This window comes from Pholis gunnellus (assembly GCF_910591455.1).
Source record: "Pholis gunnellus genome assembly, chromosome: 20".
Classification (NCBI taxonomy): Eukaryota; Metazoa; Chordata; class Actinopteri; order Perciformes; family Pholidae; genus Pholis; species Pholis gunnellus.
Window position 1 is genome coordinate 7865421 of NC_136547.1, and position 22075 is coordinate 7887495.

General features: G+C 42.1%; 1 protein-coding gene across 1 annotated transcript; it reads left to right on the forward strand.

The window, feature by feature from the left end:
• Positions 1–285: 285 nt before the first annotated feature.
• LOC306712422 (myosin-IIIa-like) lies at positions 286–17711 on the forward strand (the record flags this gene model as incomplete). The annotated part of the gene is made up of 6 exons (XM_079181704.1): positions 286–453; positions 2486–2620; positions 9589–9693; positions 9866–9965; positions 15058–15134; positions 17562–17711. 6 exons carry the CDS (start codon positions 286–288, stop codon positions 17709–17711), a joined length of 735 nt encoding a protein of 244 aa, XP_079037830.1.
• Positions 17712–22075: the final 4364 nt, after the last annotated feature.

A 22075-nucleotide genomic window follows, 5' to 3' on the forward strand; every position in this document is an offset into this window, starting at 1 on the left:
TGAGTGTTGTATTTAGAATCTAAAGAAAGGTAATAAGTGTGTTTTTGAGGAACAAAATCCCAACAAATATCACTGTGTCAGGAGTGGTAACCATTGGTTGGTAGTCAATAGTCTCTGTCTTCCTTTATGTACTTGTAAATGGGCTTTAAGTCTCCTGCAGACGAGCTTTTATGCATCAATAAGCACACCAGCCGGTGCACACTGCAGGTTCTCCACCAGCTGCCACCTTCCTCTATCAAACCGTGACTCGTGTGCTTTTTCTTTCACAGGAGATCTCTCCAGAAGATGTTTCCACAACCAGGGAAATCGATTGTCTTCGACAACTTTCCAGATCCTACCGACGCCTGGGACATCATCGAGACGATCGGGAAAGGGACCTACGGAAAAGTCTACAAGGTGCTCAACAAACTGGATGGAAGCAAAGCGGCCGTCAAGATACTGGACCCCATCCATGTAAGTTGACTTTCTCATCTGGACCGTGAATTGGCGTGGTCTTAAGTTCACGTGTTGATGTTTTGGATAATGTCCTCCCTCCATGCCGTGCACGTGTTGTAGTCAGTGCTTGTGAAAGCAGCTGTAAGCTTGTGGTGTGTTTATGCCTTTGTTGGAGCCACTGGGCCGACAAGTTACTGTGTTGTGGCCCTTTGTCTGTCACATTTATAGCATCTGTATATTTAAAGATGCAGACACCAGCACAGATTAGATCTGGGCCACAATCATTTCTCTTTCAGTTTGTTAACTTTATGGTTCAGTTACTCAGTCCGTATATTTCCCCTCATACTCTCTATATATTGTATTTAGTGTATTTGAATTATATATACACTATATCATTTACAAACCACTCTTTTTTTAGTGATATGGATGTGCCGTTTCCAGAACATATGATGTTGTGTTCTCAGGTTTAGATAGTGTTTGTGACTTGTTTATTGTGCCTCTCTTTCGGGTTGTCTGTCTCAGGAACGCCTGCAGAGAATTTCCTCAAATTTGGCGGAAACGTCCGCCTGGATTTAGGATTGAAGTGATTAGATTTTGGTGGTCAAAGGTCACCGTGAACTCACAAAACCCATTTGTGGCCATAGCTCAAGAATTCATACATGATGACAGATTTACAAAAATGTCTAATAAGATAAAATGATGACATTTGGACATTTGGATCCGTCCTATAAAGCAAAGATTATTTCATACAGTGACGAGATTTATCACTTACGGGACATTACGTGGCAAGAGGCATGACAATCAAGAAAGGTCATTATTATCAGATAAAAGATCAGTAATGGAGGCTTTCATACTTATTATCACCACACTGCTCATCATTGATCTCATGTTATGGTGTCATTGTAACTCCTCCGTTTATTTTTGAAGGTACAGTGAACTTCATGGCTTATTTAGCAGCTCTAATGAGCAGCCATTCTCCATTAGATTCAGCCTTCATGCTTATACAAGTCTCATTATTGTGAATTTGTTACTTTCTCATTATTGAGAAATGATTATCCACAGACCACTAGCCTGTGAGCACCATCATTACCATTGTTTTAATCACCCGGAAAACCGTATATCTTTTACACTAAATCATTTATTTTTCACTTTTCCCTCCTGCTTTTCTTTGTCTTGTGAAACACGGGAGCATTTTATGTTGTCAGGAAAACAATTTGAGACGGGAAAGTTGCTTTGGTTGAACTTCTTATGACGCTATGACGACCATTTAAAACGTGTGATGAGAGGTGACTCGTAGACGTCGGGCTTCGTTTTAAGTGTGTTGGAATAGAAATCACTGCAGATGTGTCCATTGTGTGTTACTTTTACTTGATCCTAATAAATAAGTTTACTCCTGTAAATCTCAACATACAAATGTATTACACTGTTTAATCACGTTACATTTTCATTAGTCGTCATTGCAGGATGTGAGGCACATAAAACACGGAATAGTTTTTCTGTCGTGAACTTAGTTGTGTATGTTTAAAATTAATCAGAGAGGTTTCTTGTTTGCCTTAATCAGACAGTATGGCTGCAGCATGCAGTAATAAAGCATCCCATAATTGCCGTTATTATAATGTCCTGGATTTGCCCTTTTCACCCACATTAAACTAGAGTCAGTGATGGAGACTTCATTAAGTCCTAAAGAGCAGCAACAGAGTGCTGAAGTCCTGATTAATGTCCCTGACTGGAGTTGGACGACAAGATCTATTCCTCTGTTACAACTGTTACATGTGAAGCTGGATCCAAGAGACTGTTAGCTTAGCTTAGCATTAAGACTATAACCACGGAAAAAAGGCAACGAACTGTCTCTTGGCTCCAGTTTCATATTCATTTACAGTAATGGCACGAGTCACAAATAACTAAACTAAAACTGTTTCTTGAATCCACAAAGCTGGTTTTCCTTTGATATCTTCTGGCATAAAGCGTCACAGAATGGAAACACGGTACGTAAGCGCGCGAAGCATGTGACGAAATGTGCCTTAACTGATCTTCGTCCTTGTTTTTCTAGGACATCGATGAGGAGATCGAAGCGGAGTACAACATCCTCAAAGCTCTCTCTGACCACACCAATGTCGTGAAATTCTACGGGATGTACTACAAGAAGGACGTGAAATGTGGAGACCAGTTGTGGCTGGTACTGGAGGTAGGAGCACGTGTGATGTTTGCATAGAGAAGCCACTATATGTTTTGCCACAACCCATATATTTCACTGAGACCTTAAATAGCGTTCACCTGCATACTGTGGCAGAACCGTGCAGACAATGCAGTGCAGATTAAAGGTCTGGCTGAACATCACACACCGCATGTCTCGCCAGGTATGTGCAGCGGCCACCAAATATGGCCGGGGATTACGTAACAGTTTTAGCCGCCGTGGGCAGTCTAGGAGTTTACTTATAGGCCACCTGGGGTGGATTTGATCGCGGGCCAACAACTCGGTTGTGTTGGGGGGTGGAGGTTGGCTCGCGTGACGCCGGCACCCCGCTGAGAGCAGCAGAGCAGGGATTTCTGTTTACAAGGACTGTCGCAGTGTATTAGCTGATGACACCTACACTGCAGCGGGTCTGGGCACAGGCCCACATGTCTCCTGTGGCTGATTTCTGTTGTTCGGCAGGCTGGAATGGAAAGGATGCAACACTTTTGAGATGCAGATATGAATCTGTGTAGGGCTGCCCCCTGGAAGTTGATGAGTCGGATGATCCGAGCCGTTGTTTTTTAAGAGGCTAACTCCATGATTGTGCTTCCGTAAACAATGTAATCATAAACACATTGGTTTTAAAAGTATGAATGGTTGTGACACGGCATAAATCATTACCGAAACGTTGATACCAATGGATTTCCGGATTGTCAGATAGTCTCAAATAGCCGATTCTTCGCATTGAACAGCCAAACAATAGAAGAAGTTCAGATTCGGTTACAGCCCATAATTTGTGAAAGTTCAAGGGGACCTTGCTGCTGCTTTCTTCATATCTGGAAAAAAAAGCCTCCAGCGCTGCATCCTTCATATTTCATTGCCTGCTGTAGCTTTTTCAAATGTCAACTCCCAGACAAACATGTAATGGAGGTCAACCTCAGAGGAGGAGAAGTGTTTGCGGGGCCCAACACGGTGGGGGATGTGGGGGTTCTCTGCCTTTTGACTTTCTGACCATGTGCTTTGTGTTCCTGCTTTGATGGAGAGCAGCACAAACCTGCAGAGGTCCTGTAAACATGGTCAACAAACATGAGGAGGGTTGATGTTTGTTATAACCATCCAAAGTGGCTACGTGCATAAAAGCATTAGTGTCGAGCCGTGAGATGATGGGAAAAAAATCTGCAATTCCTGTACATCCTGTAATAAAATAGCATTTATTTGGAAACTATTCTGACTGCACCTTAAAAAGAAATCTCTACCATCTGTGTTCCACATTGTTCTGTTCCTTCTTCCTCTATCAGGTACGGCGCTGCTAGAACAGAGTGTCCATACTCCTGTAATCCAAGCTCACCCAGTGGATAGTTTTCAGCTCTCCAGCTTGTGTTTCTTTCCCTTTTCATCGTATCCTTTCTCCTGACCTTTGCAGAGGACCCCGCTATTACTTTCCTCACATATCCAGTACGATCTAAGACGCAGAATCCCTATTACAGGAGAACAAAGACCTTTATCTGATACACATAGCTATTATTTTGCACTGAAGTGATAGTTAGTTATAGTTTTGTTCTGTCAGGACTCATTTCTTTCGAGTAAAAATACAAATCTGTTGTTGGGAGAGTTCGCTCAGCTTTGCTACTTTGTTTACTTCCTGTTTCCTCTGTGGTCTGCTCCATTTTCTAAATTTCCCTTGCAAAAATCTGCAGCCAGCAGTCCAAATCTGGTGGCTAATCCTGAGGCTGAAAATCACCGCCTGACAGTTTAGCAAGTGGCTGTGTGCCTGTGTGTGTGTGTGTGTGTGTGTGTGCTCTGAAGTAGATGCACATGGGGTTTTTCAGCAGTGAAGAGACAGGAAAGCAGGCGGTGAGACGGTCATTCACCATGGTTACTGTCCTCTCCTTTCTGAACTGTAATTTTCCGTCCTTTCGCTCTGCTGAGAGGAGCCTTTCTCTGCACTGCACTGACAGCCGGCCGCTCATTATGAACAGAATACACACAAATTGCTTCCTTTACTTTGTCAGCCTCTCATTGGGGTCTGCGAGCTTTTGGCTTTGCCTCTGTAGTGCGGGTCCTTTATGATAGCGGATGCGGTCAGAGACGAGCAAGCTTTCATGTACGACGGCCTGTTTCTGTTCCCAGAGAGCTCAAACGTACTTCAAAGATGGAGCCACGATGGAGCGACTTTTATTCTCTAATTGGAAATAAAAACCTGATTTGGATGTGCATTTCATTTGGGAGCTGCAGCGTTTCACCCAAGGACCCCACGAAATGAAGGCCACTGATTAGTGCAACCTCTAAAAGCTCATCTTAAAGATGCAAAAAAATATAATAATGCTAAATTGAAATTGCTTTACTCTGCGCCTATGTTGCATATTGAGTTCTGACTTAAAATGGTTGTTTACAGAGTTTAGCTGCTAGTTCTTTTACTCCTGATTCGTTGTTACTACCATTTGTAAATATTAATGCTAGTAGAAGCAGTAATTAGGTGGTAACTATTATATGGAAAAGCTGATGTTTACATTTGGCCAAAAAGCTGCTGATCTCTGCTGGGAAACCTTGCTTGTGTGAACATTTTAATGACTTTTGCCGAACATATATTTCATCTTTTTCAATATGTTATCACACCTGAAGCATCATGACCATTTTTAAAAAATCCTTTCTTAAATGTATTGCTATTAAAAGACAGAAACACCTCGTTTGTAGCTGATCTGCACCTCCTCAGAAATCTATGCACCAGAGTTCTGGGGACAGACTGTGATGTTAACAGAGGGTTATACACAGGAAAACTGTCTGCAAATGGGCTCAGCCACTGGGAAATAGAAGAAGTAACTGGGCATGAAGGGCTTTTATCAGGACCAAAACTGCATTGGCATCTTTAAGAGTTTCAGCTTCTCTGCAGAGATGGAAGCACTTGTTAAACTGTCTCTGTAGCACTACATTAAACACGCCTTTATGTCAGCGTGGCTGAAAATAATCGTTGCTGAATAACAAGCCATACGACAGCACACTCAGAGTTTGTCTAATGGCACTTGCAGAGGAATGTAATGGCAAATATAGAAGCATTGTGATTTGGGAACTGGTCAAGATTGAGAAAAGGTTGAATGAAAGCTTCTGTGATGGAAGATCATAGGACTGGGAGATGACTCAATCTATCAAAATCTAAATCTTGTGATAAAAGTCTTCCACAATAAGAATGACAAAGACCGGTTGCCACCTCGTCAGGGCCGTGCGACGCAAGAGAGCTGACCATTATCTGGGCCTCGTCGACACCGGATTTTTGGCCATGATGCAGTATTTGGCTCTATTTTGGTAACTTACCAAATGTTGTCTGCTTGATGTCTATGGATGAAGTTATTCTCGGCCAATATAACACTGGACCTGGGCCTGCATATCCCCGAGTAGCTCAGCCAACAGGAGGAAATGGAAGAAAGCCAGGTATGCAAAGCTGGTAGAGTCCAACCAAAACACATCTATTATCATTCCCATTTCTTTCACTGAAATCTCCATTTAAACCAGAGACATTGATTTATTTTTTACCCTTTTGTTCGTCCTCTCTCATTGTACCACATAGATTTATATTTGTCGGACACCTTCTAAAAGTCAAAAATAGACCTCCGCTGCTTTCGTTTACCCCCATTAGTCTCTGTCCTGACTCGTCCTGCCCTCGCACCCCAACCTCCACAGCCGTTTATTGACAATGAGGTTTGAAATGTTATTCAGTGTTTGCACTTTTCAATAAACGGGGCCAGAAAGTAGACACCTCAGCTGTTGTGCTGGTGTAAACGATCACCCCGCAGTCACACTGGGAGTGTTTTTCTCTGGAGACGATCCAGCGCGTAACACTCACAGAAGACACACGTGATTATTGAGTGCTGCAGACATGATGCAACTGCATACGTCCAATAATCAGGCAGCAGATAAGACACAATTTATATTTATATTTGCGAGGAAACGTACATCAAAGACGGCTGACTAAAAAGTCAGCACCTGTGTGTTTTAACGGCCGCTGTGGTTTCTCCCCACTGAGTCAGGGGGCAGCCCTGTTTGTTTCATCTTCACGTTTGTTTCATCCACTTCTTTCTACACGTCTTTGATCGTCTACTTTCATTTACATGACTAAACGAGCACCTGACCTCGTTTGTAATGGAGAATATCCCACTCAGTAGTCAATGTATTCAGTTTTTTTCTTTGAAAATTGATAGTTATTGTGGAAACTCTGGAGACATTCAAGATGAAGATGGAAGACATGGATCTGAACAGACCTTTTTTTATTTAGAGAAATTACAGAAAACACAGAAAACAACCCTCACACTAATTAAATATCTGTACCCAGAGCTGAGGAAATCCGGTTCAATCCGTACAAGATTTAAATCAAACCAGCTCCGAAGTTTCATGTATCATTTTCACTCTGCAGAGGTTTGAGTCTTCACCACATCCGAAATAATTAATGTTCACGTTGAGCATCACTTTCTAGATGTGGCCTCCGCGGCTAAGGTGAGAGCGCCAACGTTTAGCTCTGCTAAATCCAGGGCACGGGGCCTCTCATTAATATGGATCTGTCCGTCTGCCCGGTGTAATTTAATGATGACAGGTGATATGGCAGCGGTGATGTGGACTGACGTCAGGGCGCGGCTCGTTGTCTGCGAGCCCCGGCGGTGTTCTCTGCTTAGCTGCAGTTTGTCTGCACGTCTGGCAGCAGAGAGAGGCAGGATTACGCTCCCCATGTGGCAGCTGAGATACACGCCATCCATCCTGCAACAGTCCTCTGGGCTCCTGATGGACAGGTAGACTGATAGGCAGATAGAAAACGCACACTAGGCACGATGTTGAAAACTTATGCCATTGCTTAGTCAAGGTCAAAGACTTGCTTCCCAGCATCTAATGCATGAGGGGGGGGGGGGGGGGGGGGGTCTGGGGGGTCTGGGGGGTCTATTGGTCTACCCTGGGCCCAAGTGCTCATCAGGCTCCTGGGTTTGAGTTTCTGTTGAAAGTGTCTGCAAAATGTTCTTCTTTGAAAGTCAAATCAGACTACAGAAAGACACAGAATGACCATGAAGAGATGCTACAAAGGCTGACAAAACGGCTGCAAAGAGACACAAAAGTACTACAAAGATAACAAACAAACAACAAAGAGACACGAAGCTACTCTAAAGTAGAACAAAAGGACGACAAAGAGACGTAAAACTAATAGAAAGACACACAAAGCTGATGCAAAGAGACACAAAACCACTACAGAGATGACAATAATAACCAGAAATGGACAAAAAATGACCACAGAGACTTGTAGTTGTTTGTTTCCAATGAGAGGATTTGCTGATATTAACTGTTTCTTATCACTGTAAATGAAATATGTAATATTTTTTAATGTTTAGCCAGTTTGAAGATGTCATATTGGAGAAATTGTGAGATGTTTCGCTATTTTCTGACAGTTTATAGACGAAACCATTATAAATCAATCAATTGAGACACTGATATGTATTCACATCTCTAAAATCAACTAAATGTAGTGTTTTGATCTTTAAAGAGGAGTCACTGTAAGTGGAAGAAGCTATTGTGTAGCTTCATGTGGTTAGCGCAATTAGCCGCAGTAAGTAGCAAAGAAACACTTTGACGAAATATGTGCACAAGCTCTGTGGGTGCAAGAATAATGAAATGACAAAATGGGTCCCTATCTGGAGATTTGGGCACACAGCCACGAATATAATAATTATAATTATAATAATAATAGTAATGCTTCTATTATGAAGCTACTTTTGTACCAGTCAGCAGGTTTTTTCTCAGGATTGCAGAGGAAGATCAGATTCATATTTTTTTGCCATCATGCCACGTTTTTGTCAAAATGTACTGCTCTGTTTCTATTTGAGTGAAATACATATTGCACTCTAAGCCCACATGCTGTGCTGTCATTTATAATGTGACTATAAGAATCCTTCAGTTGTGTCAATGCTGTTGGTGTATAAGTTATTTATTAGTAATCTTCTCTGACACGTGATGTTTAGTGCGATCACTGCAGGGGACCGATTCCTCTCCCAAACAACCACACGCTGCATGTCTGTTGCCTAATTAAGCTTTCAGTTTACAAGTGCGGGAAAATTAGTGTAATTATACAAGAGCGAGTGTTTGATACATAAAAAGATACGAAGGAAATTTCCTGTCTGACACACGTGTGGTTAGGACTAAAGATGGGAGTTGAAATGCATATAAAAAAAATGTAAAAAGAGGCGTTTGGATGTTTAATATCTAGATTATATATTTTAACACGCAGAGTTCTGTGTTTACAAACAGTGTTCGTATGCAGACTCTATGCTTTCTCTTGGGTAACAGCCCTCCAGCACTGTGATTGACGTCTTACAGCTTTTTTTCCTTGCTTGCGTACCTCTGGCCTCTACCGCCGGCATCTCAAAGAAAGACCCAAATTAAGGGTTATTATTGTTGCCAAGGGAACCTACAGGGTAATTTTCCGAGAGGGATTGCTATTGACGGTGGAGTCCATATCCAGACGCAGTGTACCATAAGAACAATACAAACACGTGAAATCAAACGTGGGTTTTCTTTGCCATGAGGACAAAGTGTTCATGTCGATTTTAATCTTGTTTCCAGTTATGAAATGCTCGACTATACATGTTTCTATTGTCTGCAAACACAAGAGGATGTACTCTATTGAAGATGATTCGTGCATGTTTAATATTTACCCTGCTTAGTCAGCTGCACACACAAAATGAACATTCTCCTCCTGGAGTCTTTTTCTCCACCTCCTGCTAGCTAAGCTGCCTCAGAAAGATAAGCCGCTGCAGATTGACAGAATTACCTCCGAGCATCTCTTCTCTCACTGTGAAATCTCAGGATCGAAACTTTTTTTCATCCTCCGCCGTTTCTCCTGTGTGAAATTCTGAATATCCCAGATTTTTTTTTTTGCACATTGTATAAGCTCAGCTATAAAGTGCTGACTCATGAGTTTTTGCTCTTTTTGTGGGTTGTGTCTGTTGCAGCTCTGCAATGGCGGCTCTGTGACAGATCTGGCTAAAGGCATGCTGAAGAGAGGAGACCGGATGGATGAAGCCATTATTGCCTACATGTTGCATGAGGCCCTCATGGTGAGTCTGGCCTTTTCAATGTGCACGAGGGGAGTTAATGATGTACTGTAGAGCTCAATAGAACAACCTCCCACTGAACACATTGCTTCCATGAAAAGAGCTTAAGCTGGATCGTTTTGAAGGCAGGTGCTTGTCAGAAAAAGCTGTTAACCTCTTTTTTTTTTCTTCACAGGGCCTCCAGCACCTGCACATCAACAAGACCATCCACCGCGACGTCAAAGGCAATAACATCCTGTTGACGACACACGGAGGCGTCAAACTCGTGGATTTTGGTACGCACTGTGTCTATTTTTGTACCATCCTCCTCTAATCAGTGAAAATCATGTCGTGGCTCTATTTAACAGAAGAGGGTCAAATCCATTACCTTCAGCCGCTTGCCAAATAAATTGTGCCGCTAATTAGTTTCCTTGAGAGGTTGGGATGCGTTTACACCAGCCCGACAAGGTGGCAGACGGTTATGTTTTTCCATTACGACCCATCTTTTTACATTCCCCGGGAGACAGCGGCAGACATTGTTGCTATTCACTCTATGTTTTTGTTTTTTTTGCCCTGATTTGCTTTTGGGTTTTTCTTAACCAAATGAGGCGCTCCGAGCTGCCCGGCTGTATAGTTCTTGGATTGAAGGCTCACGATAGGCAAAGTGATTCCGACTATTTCCAGGGGATGACTCACCCCTGCTGGAAAAACCAGCTGCCTGTTTTCATTACAAATAACATCCCCCACTCAACATGTGTGTAGGTTTGCATTCAGTCTGCTAATTGTGGGCTTCTCTTAAAAGCCTTTTTCTAACCGTGAAGCACAAAGTGCACATCTCTTATATAAGGAGGAGGAGGAGGAGAGGTATTAATGGAATCACTTAATATGTCAATGTGAGTAGCTAATACGGAGCAGGGCCGTCCGTCGCCTTCGAAGCAGCTTCTTCCTCCTCACGAGGCCGGCGGAGATTCCCAACACCTGTTCATTGCTCCACTTTTGAAGAATTGAAGCCTTGAGGTCTTTAGGAATTAAAAAGTTAGAGATGCAGTTATAACTGCTTTCCAAAACGTTCCATAAATATTTCCTGATGTCTCCATCTGGTGATAAGCATGACTGCGTATTAGGGCCATTGCAGGTAAAAAGAAAAGAGAAATTACGGAGGCGAGGGAGGTAATATTCAGAGAGAAACTCTGAATTTCCGAGATTAAAGTAGCTAATTTTCTGTGGAAAAAACGTAGAGAATTTGTAATGTTTGGTAAGGAACCACATCGCTTCACTTTGTAAGGTTGGATCAAACTCAACACACCACAGACGCTGTTTGCCTTGTAATATGTCTGCAGTGGACGAACCAGATTAAATCATACTTTACGATCAGATTTGGCAATGAGGAAGTCCTCGTAAATAACCCAATTATCATCCGGACTTTGAAGAGACATATTGCTGTGAATTGGGCCTGTTCAGTAGAAAACAACATGCTGAGTCCAACTTTTATGTTGTTGCTAATGAACAGTCGGTGGTTGTGGACAGGAAGGATCTGCACAACAGCAGTGTGTCCATGGACAGCCACTTCACTTGAGCTGTCAAAAGAGTCCTTGAGCGAGACACTGAACTGGCAGTGCATTTTAAGTCCCTCTTGATAGGAGTGGCACTTAGATATCTGCTAGTCCAAGTCCAGTACCAGTCTTTATTAGGATCAGATAATCTAGGAAAATTAAGATTTTGTCACAGATATCTAATCAGCAATTACACAACAAATATTAAATGTTCCAAAGTATGAAATGTTACACATTTAATAGAATTACTGTCTTGTGTTGCTTGAGTTATATGTAGTTTCTGAGCTCATGCATTGTTCTTGCTTTTCACATAATGTATGTTTTACATACAGTTGCATACATAATTGGGCACAAACGTCACACAAATCTGAATAATTGAATATATGATGTAACTATTGGTCACTGAGCCACAGGAGAGCACAGCAGCGATGTGAAGAAAAAAGGGCTTAACCTACACACGACTAATGTAGCTCAAACGTAGCTTGTTACTTACAAGAAAAGTACAAACTTTCACTGTCATCACAGTTTTAAGTACATCGTAGATATCCCACATATGTGACGTCGAGGCATCACAAACATCCAACCACTTCTGTTGTGTTATAGAGATATTTTTTAGCTTTATAGCATCTTATGAAGACGTTTTTTCTCTGGCTAGACTTGTAATTAATCTCTAAGATAGGAAGGGTACACTATCAATGTTTGTGTGCCTGAGAAGATATTTATGACGTACAAATATTGCCAAGTTTCAACATGTTGTTTAGAGAGAAGCTCCTGGGAACCAGATAGGAAGTAATTACAAAAAAGATTGTTGCATTATCACCAATAAGGACATTGCTGCACCACCTAAGAGTAATTGCTGTAGAGTGATGAGAACATCGACTGCAAACCAAGTTTCTGCTTCCACATTCTCATATTTATCAGCTCTTATCTTTCTGCTGGCTATTCAAAACAAATGCATGTCGGGATGGAATGTAAAATGAGAGACATTCTCTTTGTGACAGTAAACAGTGGGTTTTATAATGAAAAATGAACTAAATTGTGAATGCTTAACTGTGGACATAGCATCAATAAGGATACGGGAGAAGTAGGAATAGACGTGACAATATGACACCAAAAGCAGCATTAGCATCATCATGTGACTATGATATATGAGAAACTTAGTGCTATGCTATCTACCTTTGAAACAGAAAAGACTACACGACAAGTAAGAAGTGTCCTTATTCATGAAACATAACAACATTTTAGTGCATACATTCGTGATCCCCGGAGGATACTACTGACGTTGAAAATCCCCTAATTCTTCCTCCAGCACAATGAGGTTGATATTTTTGTTGTTTAGACAAATCTATTGCATGGATTTCCATGAAACTTGGCACAGATATTCATGGTGGCCAGAGGATGAACCATAATGATTTTGGTGATCCCCTGACTTTCTATCCAGCACCAGCAGGAAGTTCACATTTGTAGTTTTGAGTGAAATATCTTGAAGACTATTAGACATTTTGATAAAGACAATTATGTTCACGACAGGATGAATTGTAATGTTTTTTGGTCACAACTTAACTCTTCATTTAGCGCCATCAGCAGGTCAGAACTTCAATGTGTCAATACTTTGGTTGACGACCAAATACCTTAAAAACTAATGACACTTTGTGTTTAGTTCTAATTAGCAACGGTTAGCATGCTATGCCATAAACTAAAATGGTGAACAACATGACATACCTGTTAAATATCAGCTTGTTAGCATTGTCATTGTGAGCAAGTGGGCGTTAGCATTTAGCTCAGAGTAAGTTCGAGTTGTGCTGGAGCTTTGGTAGAAAATTGGAACATCAGGCATGAAACACATATGTGACTTGCATTTAAATGGAAAGATCAGAATTTCTCAGCTTTCTGTGACACCAAGTAAATGTCATGTCATCCATCTGAGACAAAGGTTGCTGATAAGACGTGGGACCCCTGTGCTGTTATCTCCCAATTAAGTCTTTGCAGACTCAAGAATTTGGAAGTATGCAAAAGACAAATAGTGGAATCTCTCCCAGCCCGCGTACAGAGGAAGCACACAAGTGACGAACATCTTTTGATACTGCTTGTTTGCGAGCCTCAACATCGCTGACAGTTGACATTTCTATCGGATATCGGCTATGACGCCGTCAGAAAAAGAAACAGGAGCAGCAGTTTAGAAATAGCCCGGCGTGTATAAAAACTTGCAGAGTGACGAAAAACGTCGGCCTGCCTCGGTGCTGCACGACGGCACCGCGTCATGCTGGGATTAATGGATTTTCATGTGGAGGGGTGCACGCTACACTAAGCAGCTGAGGAGATAAAGCCCCCGCAGTGACTCATCACAGGCAGAGAAACAAAATGGCAAAGAGATCGACCCCCCCCCCCCCCCTCCCCAAAAATAAAAAAAAGCATTGGAAGAAAGAGAGGCGCTGTTCGTTCATGGGTCTCTCATGAATATTGTAATTGACGGCGTTATCTCTGTGATGATTATTAAGTGTGGCCCACCAGGCTGCACTCCGGGCTAATGTAGTGGAAAGCGAGGGGCTGTGAGAGCTGTAATAGGGGTCTCTTTGTGTTTCTGTATCCTCACGCGCTCATATACCTTATGTGTATCGTAGCGGACGTGTGTGTCGGACTTTTGTTCTCACTAATGCGGGTTGGAGTGTTTTCTGCGTAGTGGTTTTGTGGTTTGGCGACAGCATGTGAGCGTCCCTGTGTTTGTGCAGCCTCATGCGTATATATATCCCCTCCTTCACGTGTTTCTAATCCCTTTAGATGGTTTTGCCACAGAACTGTTTTCAGCTGCATTGCTCATCTCCACCCCTGGCTTTAACCCACCAGCAGCAACAGAGCAGCACTGTATTACTCTACTGTACCGACGGCAATGAAGCCGTCAAAAATGAGCTTTTACAGCTAACGTGCTGTTAGAAATACATTTATGTTGTGTAAACCGTGCACACGTCTGCACACGTGTTCTGAACAGACATTGGTGCATGTTCAGAAACGACCCCTTTATTTCCTCACAGCTTTCTGCTAAAACATGTTCTGCAGAATATCAGAGTGAGGTTTTTTACAGAAACGATCCAGATTAGCGTAGAACAATACACGACATGCTCCACGAGGCAAAGACATTGTTCCGCTGCAGCATGTCGAGCATCGGTAGATCACCGTTTGTTTGTTGGTAGCCGCTGTTGTCTCGAGGCTCTGCTTTTGTCGTGGTTGCATGCTTCAGCTGAGAAAGCCCTGGGATACATTATAGTGTGGCGTAACGCTGATTTATCCGGACTGGACTGAACACACGATTGTGGGTCATCATGTTCCTTGTCAGGCTTTGTAGTGCACAATAACACACACACACACACATAAGGACACGCAGGCTCTCTGCAGTCTCATGTATGCTGAATTTATCTCTGACTTGATTGTTGCAACATGACTTTGTCCTATTTATTTATATATATGTACGATAAAGCTAACTTAAGCTAGATTCATAATATCTTGTTCTTAGAGACGGGGAAACGTCTCCAGCTGCCAAAGCCTGGCTACAGCTGAATTGTATTCAAATGTTGTTCTTGAAGTGCCCGGCGAAATCGCCTGCAGTCACATAAGAAATTTGTAATTCAAAGCGGTCTATCATTTGAAGGCTCTCTCTGCATGTGTTTTCTTTTTCCTCCTTGTCACTTTAGTGACGGCTCTATCAGTGGGACACGAGGGAGCTCTGAGAACCATTCTGAAGCACATCAGTTGAGCAGCACCCCGCTGCAGAGAGAGTGCAACTTGTCTCAGTCCTGAGAGTCCTTTAGTGAGGCTAAAGTGTGCGTTCTCTTCCCTGCAGGTGTTTCAGCCCAGCTGACAAAAACCCGTCTGAGGAGGAACACCTCCGTGGGAACTCCCTTCTGGATGGCTCCGGAGGTACAGTAAAAAGCCGGCCTGTGAACGCTCCCGCAGCCTCGTCTCTTTCCACTACATTAGCCTGGAGCAGATCCCAGTGGGCCACAGTTAATAATCATCAGAGAGATAACACTGTCAAACACAATGTGCATGAAAAGAAAAATGGAATGGACGGCCTCCATCATTCGCTGCACTAGCAGTTCATATTCACAGACGTGATTACATCAGGAAATGATCCCCTCACGTCCCCAGTGTCCTTTTTATGGTAGCTACCTTCCTCCTGTGCTGTGTAAGGGGTAATATAAAGTGGTCTTTCAGCTTGAGGTTCTTGATTCATCTGACTGGAGCCCGGTATCAAAAGGAATTACATAGCTGAAGATTCTGATGCACAGATTTACATCCATTCCCATTGTTTATTGCCAGTGCAGGAAGTAGTGTGCCCCTTTTTATTTAGGAAGTGGGACAGTAAGAGTTTAAAGGTCATGGTGGTGTCTAGTGCAACTTAACGTATCTCAGAATGATCAATTAAAGGGGAACTCAACCCATTTTTTACACATAAACGTTTAAAGGTCTTGAAGAGAACGACTGAATGAGCGAGATAATTAAGTCTGATAAATTGTGGGAGTGGAGCTCACCAGACCTCTACATTATCTGCTGCTAGCATAACACACCCGAGTCTCTGCCCGAACTGTTGGCCGTCAAGATGTATTGTGGGTAATGTAGGCACCGGCTTTTAGCAAGGAAGAATACTTTGAATATAAAAAAGACGACCTTCCTTTAATTGCCTTACCTTAACCATAGTGTAGTTGCCATGCAGAAAAACTGCAACACTGAAGAATTTAGAAAACCATACACATGATGCAAAAAAGCAGATATTGAAGTAACCAAAATCTTCAACTGACACGTCGACTGTGCAGTGAAATGATTGAAAGTGAAGAACCTTCAGCAGCACCTTGTAACAGTAACGATAGACGGCGTGTTTGGACAAAGTGTTGCAGACGGCTTTGATTTATATTTCTTTGAACCCACAACACTTTAGGAAAACCTCGACACATAGTGGCATCCCATGACCACTCATCTTAACTTAACTTAACCTCAACGCTGATCAACACTAGATTAGATGAACCTTTAGCGATCTCTGATAAGACGGGTAAAGTTACACTCCTCTGGTTTTAAAATGTGTGGATGTTGTTCCCTGATTTGTCCTTCACAGACAAACCTTGAACATTCACTTGTCAAATCAAAATGGACATTTTTACATGAGATTTGCATGCCGTGCAAATTCTGCATCTGAATAAACATGACGTGTTTGGTGAGGACTCAAAGATTTTAATCTCATTTGCGTAAAATGTTTGCCAGGTTGACTCTCAGCACTAGGACGTCTTTAGTCGAAAGGTTTATTGATGTAAGGAGTGAGATTTGTAAACAAGGATCGACGATAGAAAATTATTGTTATTACAGAAAAAACGTTTGTTTTTACTCTGGGTAACACAGTATTGCATTAAAAGTCTTACCTACGTTCTCAAGAAGATCTGGTCGTGTAACTGAGTTGTGGGGTAAGTCGTGTCACATCTGGACAATGTTGCACTTTTCGGATGAGCTATATTTTTATTGACTTTATTGACTGATGATTTAGGCTGTTATACGAGTATATATTTGACTTTTTGGGGGATATTTTGGTCATTTAATGTTCATTTTTCTTTTATGTTTAGTATGTAGAGGTATGACTGTCGTGTTTTCTATAAAGAAGTGTGTGTGTGTGTGTGTGTGTGTATGGGTACACTTGTGTGTTTCAGGATGTGTTATGAGCGATCTGGTAATGATTTGTCTGTGTACATAAGAACATGCCTATTGGGGATTTGGAATACAAATTATATTGATTTCAGACAATTGACAATAATGGTGAACGTGTGTGTGTGTGTGTCTGTGTGTGTGTGTGTGTGTGTGTACACATACCTCCCTCTCAAAGATGAAACCTATTGTTGATTGGGTATCATGTTGTCCTAAGGACATTGATGATAGACTGTGAGAGTGTGTGCTTATGTGTGTGTGTGTGTGTGTGTGTGTGTGTGTGTGAACACTAAATTGCCCACAGCAGATGATGATGAGACTGCAGCTTTGTCTGAGCTCTGTTACACTGTTTATTGGGTTTCTTTTATGTTTTCATATGGATTTTGCTCTCTTACGTGTTTGTATGCGAGGGCTTACAAAAGGGCTTACAAAATAAAAAAAGAATCACTAAAAATACGTGAATTTTGACTCCCAAATAAGGAAGTAGGCCCAAACTGTACAACTTTTGTCCAGAAGGTTTTTCTGTCCTTTGTTGTTTTCGTGATAAAGAGAGAGAGATGTTCTTTATACTGCTGAGTAGCTTATTCAATTCTGTAATTCTGTTAGAACATGTTGTTGCTTTTCTGACTTGGTCCTCTGCCCGTCTGTCTGCTGTAGGTAATAGCATGTGAGCAGCAGCTGGACTCCACCTACGATGCTCGTTGTGATGTCTGGTCCCTCGGCATCACCGCCATAGAGCTGGGCGATGGAGACCCCCCCCTCTCCGAGCTCCACCCAATGAGAGCGCTTTTCAAAATACCCAGGTGAGCCTCCGTCACACCTACGCAACACTCCATCATCATTATCAGGGGGCTGTGACTTTGACCCTGATTGAAAAGATCTCTTTAGGCGAATAAGTGAACTTATGTTTTACTGAATAACTCTTCTTTATGGCAAAAGATTAATGACCGAGTGTTTGTATTTTGTTGACATCCAGTTTTTCTCACTCTCATGCGCATGACTGTGGTGACTCCCTAATTACAGCCGTTTGCTGCATGTCGTCACCTCTTTTTCTCCGGCCTTTCTGTCTGTCCCTCTCACCATAAAGCAGAAAATGTCAGCTCCCTTATACTACTGGATAGCTTTGATCTAAAACAAATAACACCATTTATTTGTTGATTTATATCTTGTGTTAACAATCTGAATCTGAAAAAGTAATTCAAGTTGCCACATACATGTAGTGGAGTACAAAGAGCAATAATTGCCTCCAAAATGTAGTGGGGTAGACGTTTAAAGTAGCGTAAAAGTACATCTGCTGCTGCTGTTTTGTTAAAAAGCCTGAAAAACAGACAATGCTTTAAACTTGCACAACCTTTTTTCAACAGCAGAAATAAAACAAGTTGACGTTTGCAGATTGTAAGAATGTAGAGACAGGGTATTGCTGCAATACTGCGATGCAGAAGAGCCACCTCCTGTTCCCCAACGCAGTGATTTTCTTCTCTATACAGACTGTCACTATAAAGTACAGTCTTTTCATTTGCTGTTTCTTTCTGCGCCCAGAGGCTTATCCATAAACCACTATTCCCATTCATCCTGCGTGTGGAGGCTGAGAGCACAGCCACACTTTTCCTAATCTGTGTGTTTTGTGGACTGAAGGTGAAAAGTAATTGTTTATCTTATCCTGATTCCAGTGTGAGCGCTGCATAAGCACTTACAGCCACTATCATTCTACCGGCACAGCACTTTGTCCATCACTGCCCTGAAACGGTGTGCTCCTACACACACACACACACACACAAACACACACACACACACACATAAGACAGCTCCTGTGACATGGCTGTCCTGTGTGTTTGCTCTGGGGGTCGTGCTCCACAGGAGACATCACACAGCTTCCTCTGAATCTATGTGACTGCTGTAGCCAGAGCTTCAGGCTGTCTGTTCACACTCCTCTCTTCCTCTCCTCTCTCTGCTCCGGGTTCACTCGTCAAGCAGTCTTGGATAAAAAGCTACGTTGAGGGCATTGATTCAAACACACCCCGTCTTATTTAATTTAGGGTAAACACTACCAGATAGAAACAGAGGAGCATCAAGGACAACCCTCATATTCGATGGTTTCTACAAATGCCTGAATGCATCCCTTAGTGCTGCTGTTTACACTGTAGTTTATTATCATATTGTTTTCAAAGGCTGGACACAATGCAACACAATATACACCGGTAGTTTTCCTGCAGCAACATTCAGTATTTCAGTGTTTTTCTGTTTTAACTGTAGTAGTAGGCACCAGTAGTGGATGCAGCGTGTCATGCTCCCACCACTGTATATACACAGGGCATATTATTCGGTGAAAAAGAAAACACTGCTCGCCATTGAAACCTTTAAAAGAGCTGCATTTAACTTTCTGAACGTTAATATAGCAGCAAACAACTAGTATCTATGTAAAGATGTAGTGAGCAGAGAATGGTTAGCTCATAGCTCTGCACTGCTCTCATACGGCAGCTACAGCAGATAACGCTGTCCCGACCAACAGTTATGTCGTGGAAGTGTAGCACCCACCCCTCCGGTTCCCCTTCAGGTGAACACTGTTAGCTTTATCCGCACTTTTCCCTTTGTTTGCGCCCTTTAGCTGTGAGCTGCCAGCTCGCCTTCGCCATGTTGAGAGCCGTTGAGAGGCAATCGAAATGCTCCCAAACTCGTATTGTGCACATTTAATGAAAGCAGTTTGTTTCCCTCAGGTCTCAGTTTGAATAACACTGTTAGAGATGCTTATATCTTAACCTGAACCTGTAGTTTGTTGTTTTATTGGGTTGCATTATATTGAGCTAAATTACTGATTCATTTTGTCTAGGTGTTTCTGTCATTTTGTCAACCTCCTCTGCAGTATGTTATGAAGTATGGTAAAGGCTTTTGTCGTAAACATTTAACAGCAGGATTGCAGGTAAATCACAGGAGCAGCAGACGACAGTGAAGTCATGCAAGCCAACACTTAGGAGGCAAATTAAATAGTTAGCTGGTATGTTAGCTAGTGAGCTGAGATTTGGTGTGAACGAAATTGAGACGAGTTAAAAAATAAGCTAGCTAGTTAGCTTGGATTTGGTAAAAAAGGAAAATTGAGGCAAGTTAGAAAGTTAGCTAGTAGCCTAAGTTAGCTAGGTTAGCTAGCGAGGTTATTTTGTTAGTTTGCCAGTTTGCTAATTAGCGAGTGTCTGTGCCAAGAACATTTAACCAATTACTAAAAAACACTTTTTTACCTCACAAATCTTTCAGGAACACATTTAAAACCAACATCAATTGTAACTTAATAGCCATCTACAAGGTTTCCAAATAACATTAATGTCCACTGTATTTGGACATATAACATGTCCTACAGTACTATGTCCACATGTATCATAACACAGATAGTCTTTGCATTCGTTTGGATTCAACACCTAGACTTAAAGTCAAAAGTGGAAAGATATTACAAGTGAAAAAAGTCAAAATAAAAAAGGCTCTGATTTGTGAGAGAGACGGGGACAGATTGGGATGAAATTATATGTGCAGAAGTCAAATTCCTGCTCAAGGTGCCAGACTCTGGAGAAGGTTAAAGATTAAAAGTGCTCTTCTAATTATGCACACGTGTAAAGGTTTAAGCTTTTATCCTTCATTATGTGCAAAAGAGAAGATTTGAATTGGCCTCACATACTCTACAGAGATAATTCCTAGAGAGACACAGTGGGCAAATACAAAGTTAACTTCAGTAAGAGGTGTATAAAGAAGATGCATGTGTTAAAATACATGCTCATATTTGTATCCAGGGAATGAAAAACTATAAATAGTTTTATTTCATAGTAATTTAAGTGTGCCTCTTTGCCTCCGAACACTGTTTGTTTTCCTCATAAGAAAAACACAGAATTAGCAGAACTCCAAATAAATGTCTCATGCGTTTTTTCCGTCTATATTGTTTGTGTTGTGTGATAAACAGGAGATGCATGTCCTCTCATTAGACCAATTTATTGCTGTCAGAGCCAACATTAGCAGGCAACATTGGCTTCCCCACCGTTTGCCAGGAACCCTGTTGTAAAAAGGTGCTCGAAGCAGAACGTGGAATTACAGCAATTAGCTCAGTTGTTTGCCGGCTGTGAGGCTTGACCCCTTAACGACGTGTGTCTGTTTGAATGAGAGTTTTACAGGAGGAACCTAACGCTTTTAACATCTGGCCATATATTTGATAGCAGGTGTTACTGTCTATTGTTTTTAATGTCATAAAATCAGCTGTATCAATACCACCCAGCGGCACAGGTGGAGCACCATTTGTTAGCGCCTCATGCCACCGCAGAAACGCCTCTGGAAGTCCTCGATGATGAATAGTTAAGATTTCACTCCGTCGTTCCGCTCGGTGCCTCGGCCTTTTGTTCTCCGGCCCGCCTGCGTAAATCCCATCTCATCTTATCTTTCCATTTATCTTTTCCATTTCCCTCCTTTAACAGAAATCCTCCGCCTACTCTCCACCAGCCGGAGCTCTGGTCCGACGACTTTAATGACTTCATCTGCAAGTGAGTGTGGATGCCACTGTGTTTGTTACGCCTCTGTGAATAATAAATATGTACACTGGCAGTACAGAGCCAGGCACACTTTGAGTATAAATCCAAGAAATTCATTGTACTCCTCCTCCTCCTCCTCCTCTGCGTTTTCTTCTTCCTCCCCTCAGATGTCTGATTAAGGACTTTGAGCTGAGACCAAATGTGCTAGACCTGCTCCAGCATGTGTTCATCAAAGACACTGTTGGCAGAGAGAAAATACTGCGGAAACAACTGATTGAACTCATTGATCTCAACCAACAAATAGGAGTCATTGATAAAACAAGGTACTGTCTTAATGTATGTTTCCTTTCCAAAATCTCTCTGTGTATTTCTGACATATTTCTGTCTCACTTCTCCTATTTGTTTAGCAGTACGAGCAGAATACTCACACACCATGAAGTGTTGTGATAGATTTAGTTATAAAACCCAAGAAAAACTTAGAGTCTGCAAGCCGCCCTGTCAGTGGGGTTTATATGGTCGACTGCTGCTTAGCTTTTGCAGACAGTATAATCCAAATTACCCTCCTTGCTGGATGTTTTACAAGCCCCGTCACTCTCGCATAAACAACGGCTCGATCCTGCTCCAGCTTCACTCGAGGTGCAGGCTGCACGCTGTGTGTCACATGAGTCAAAA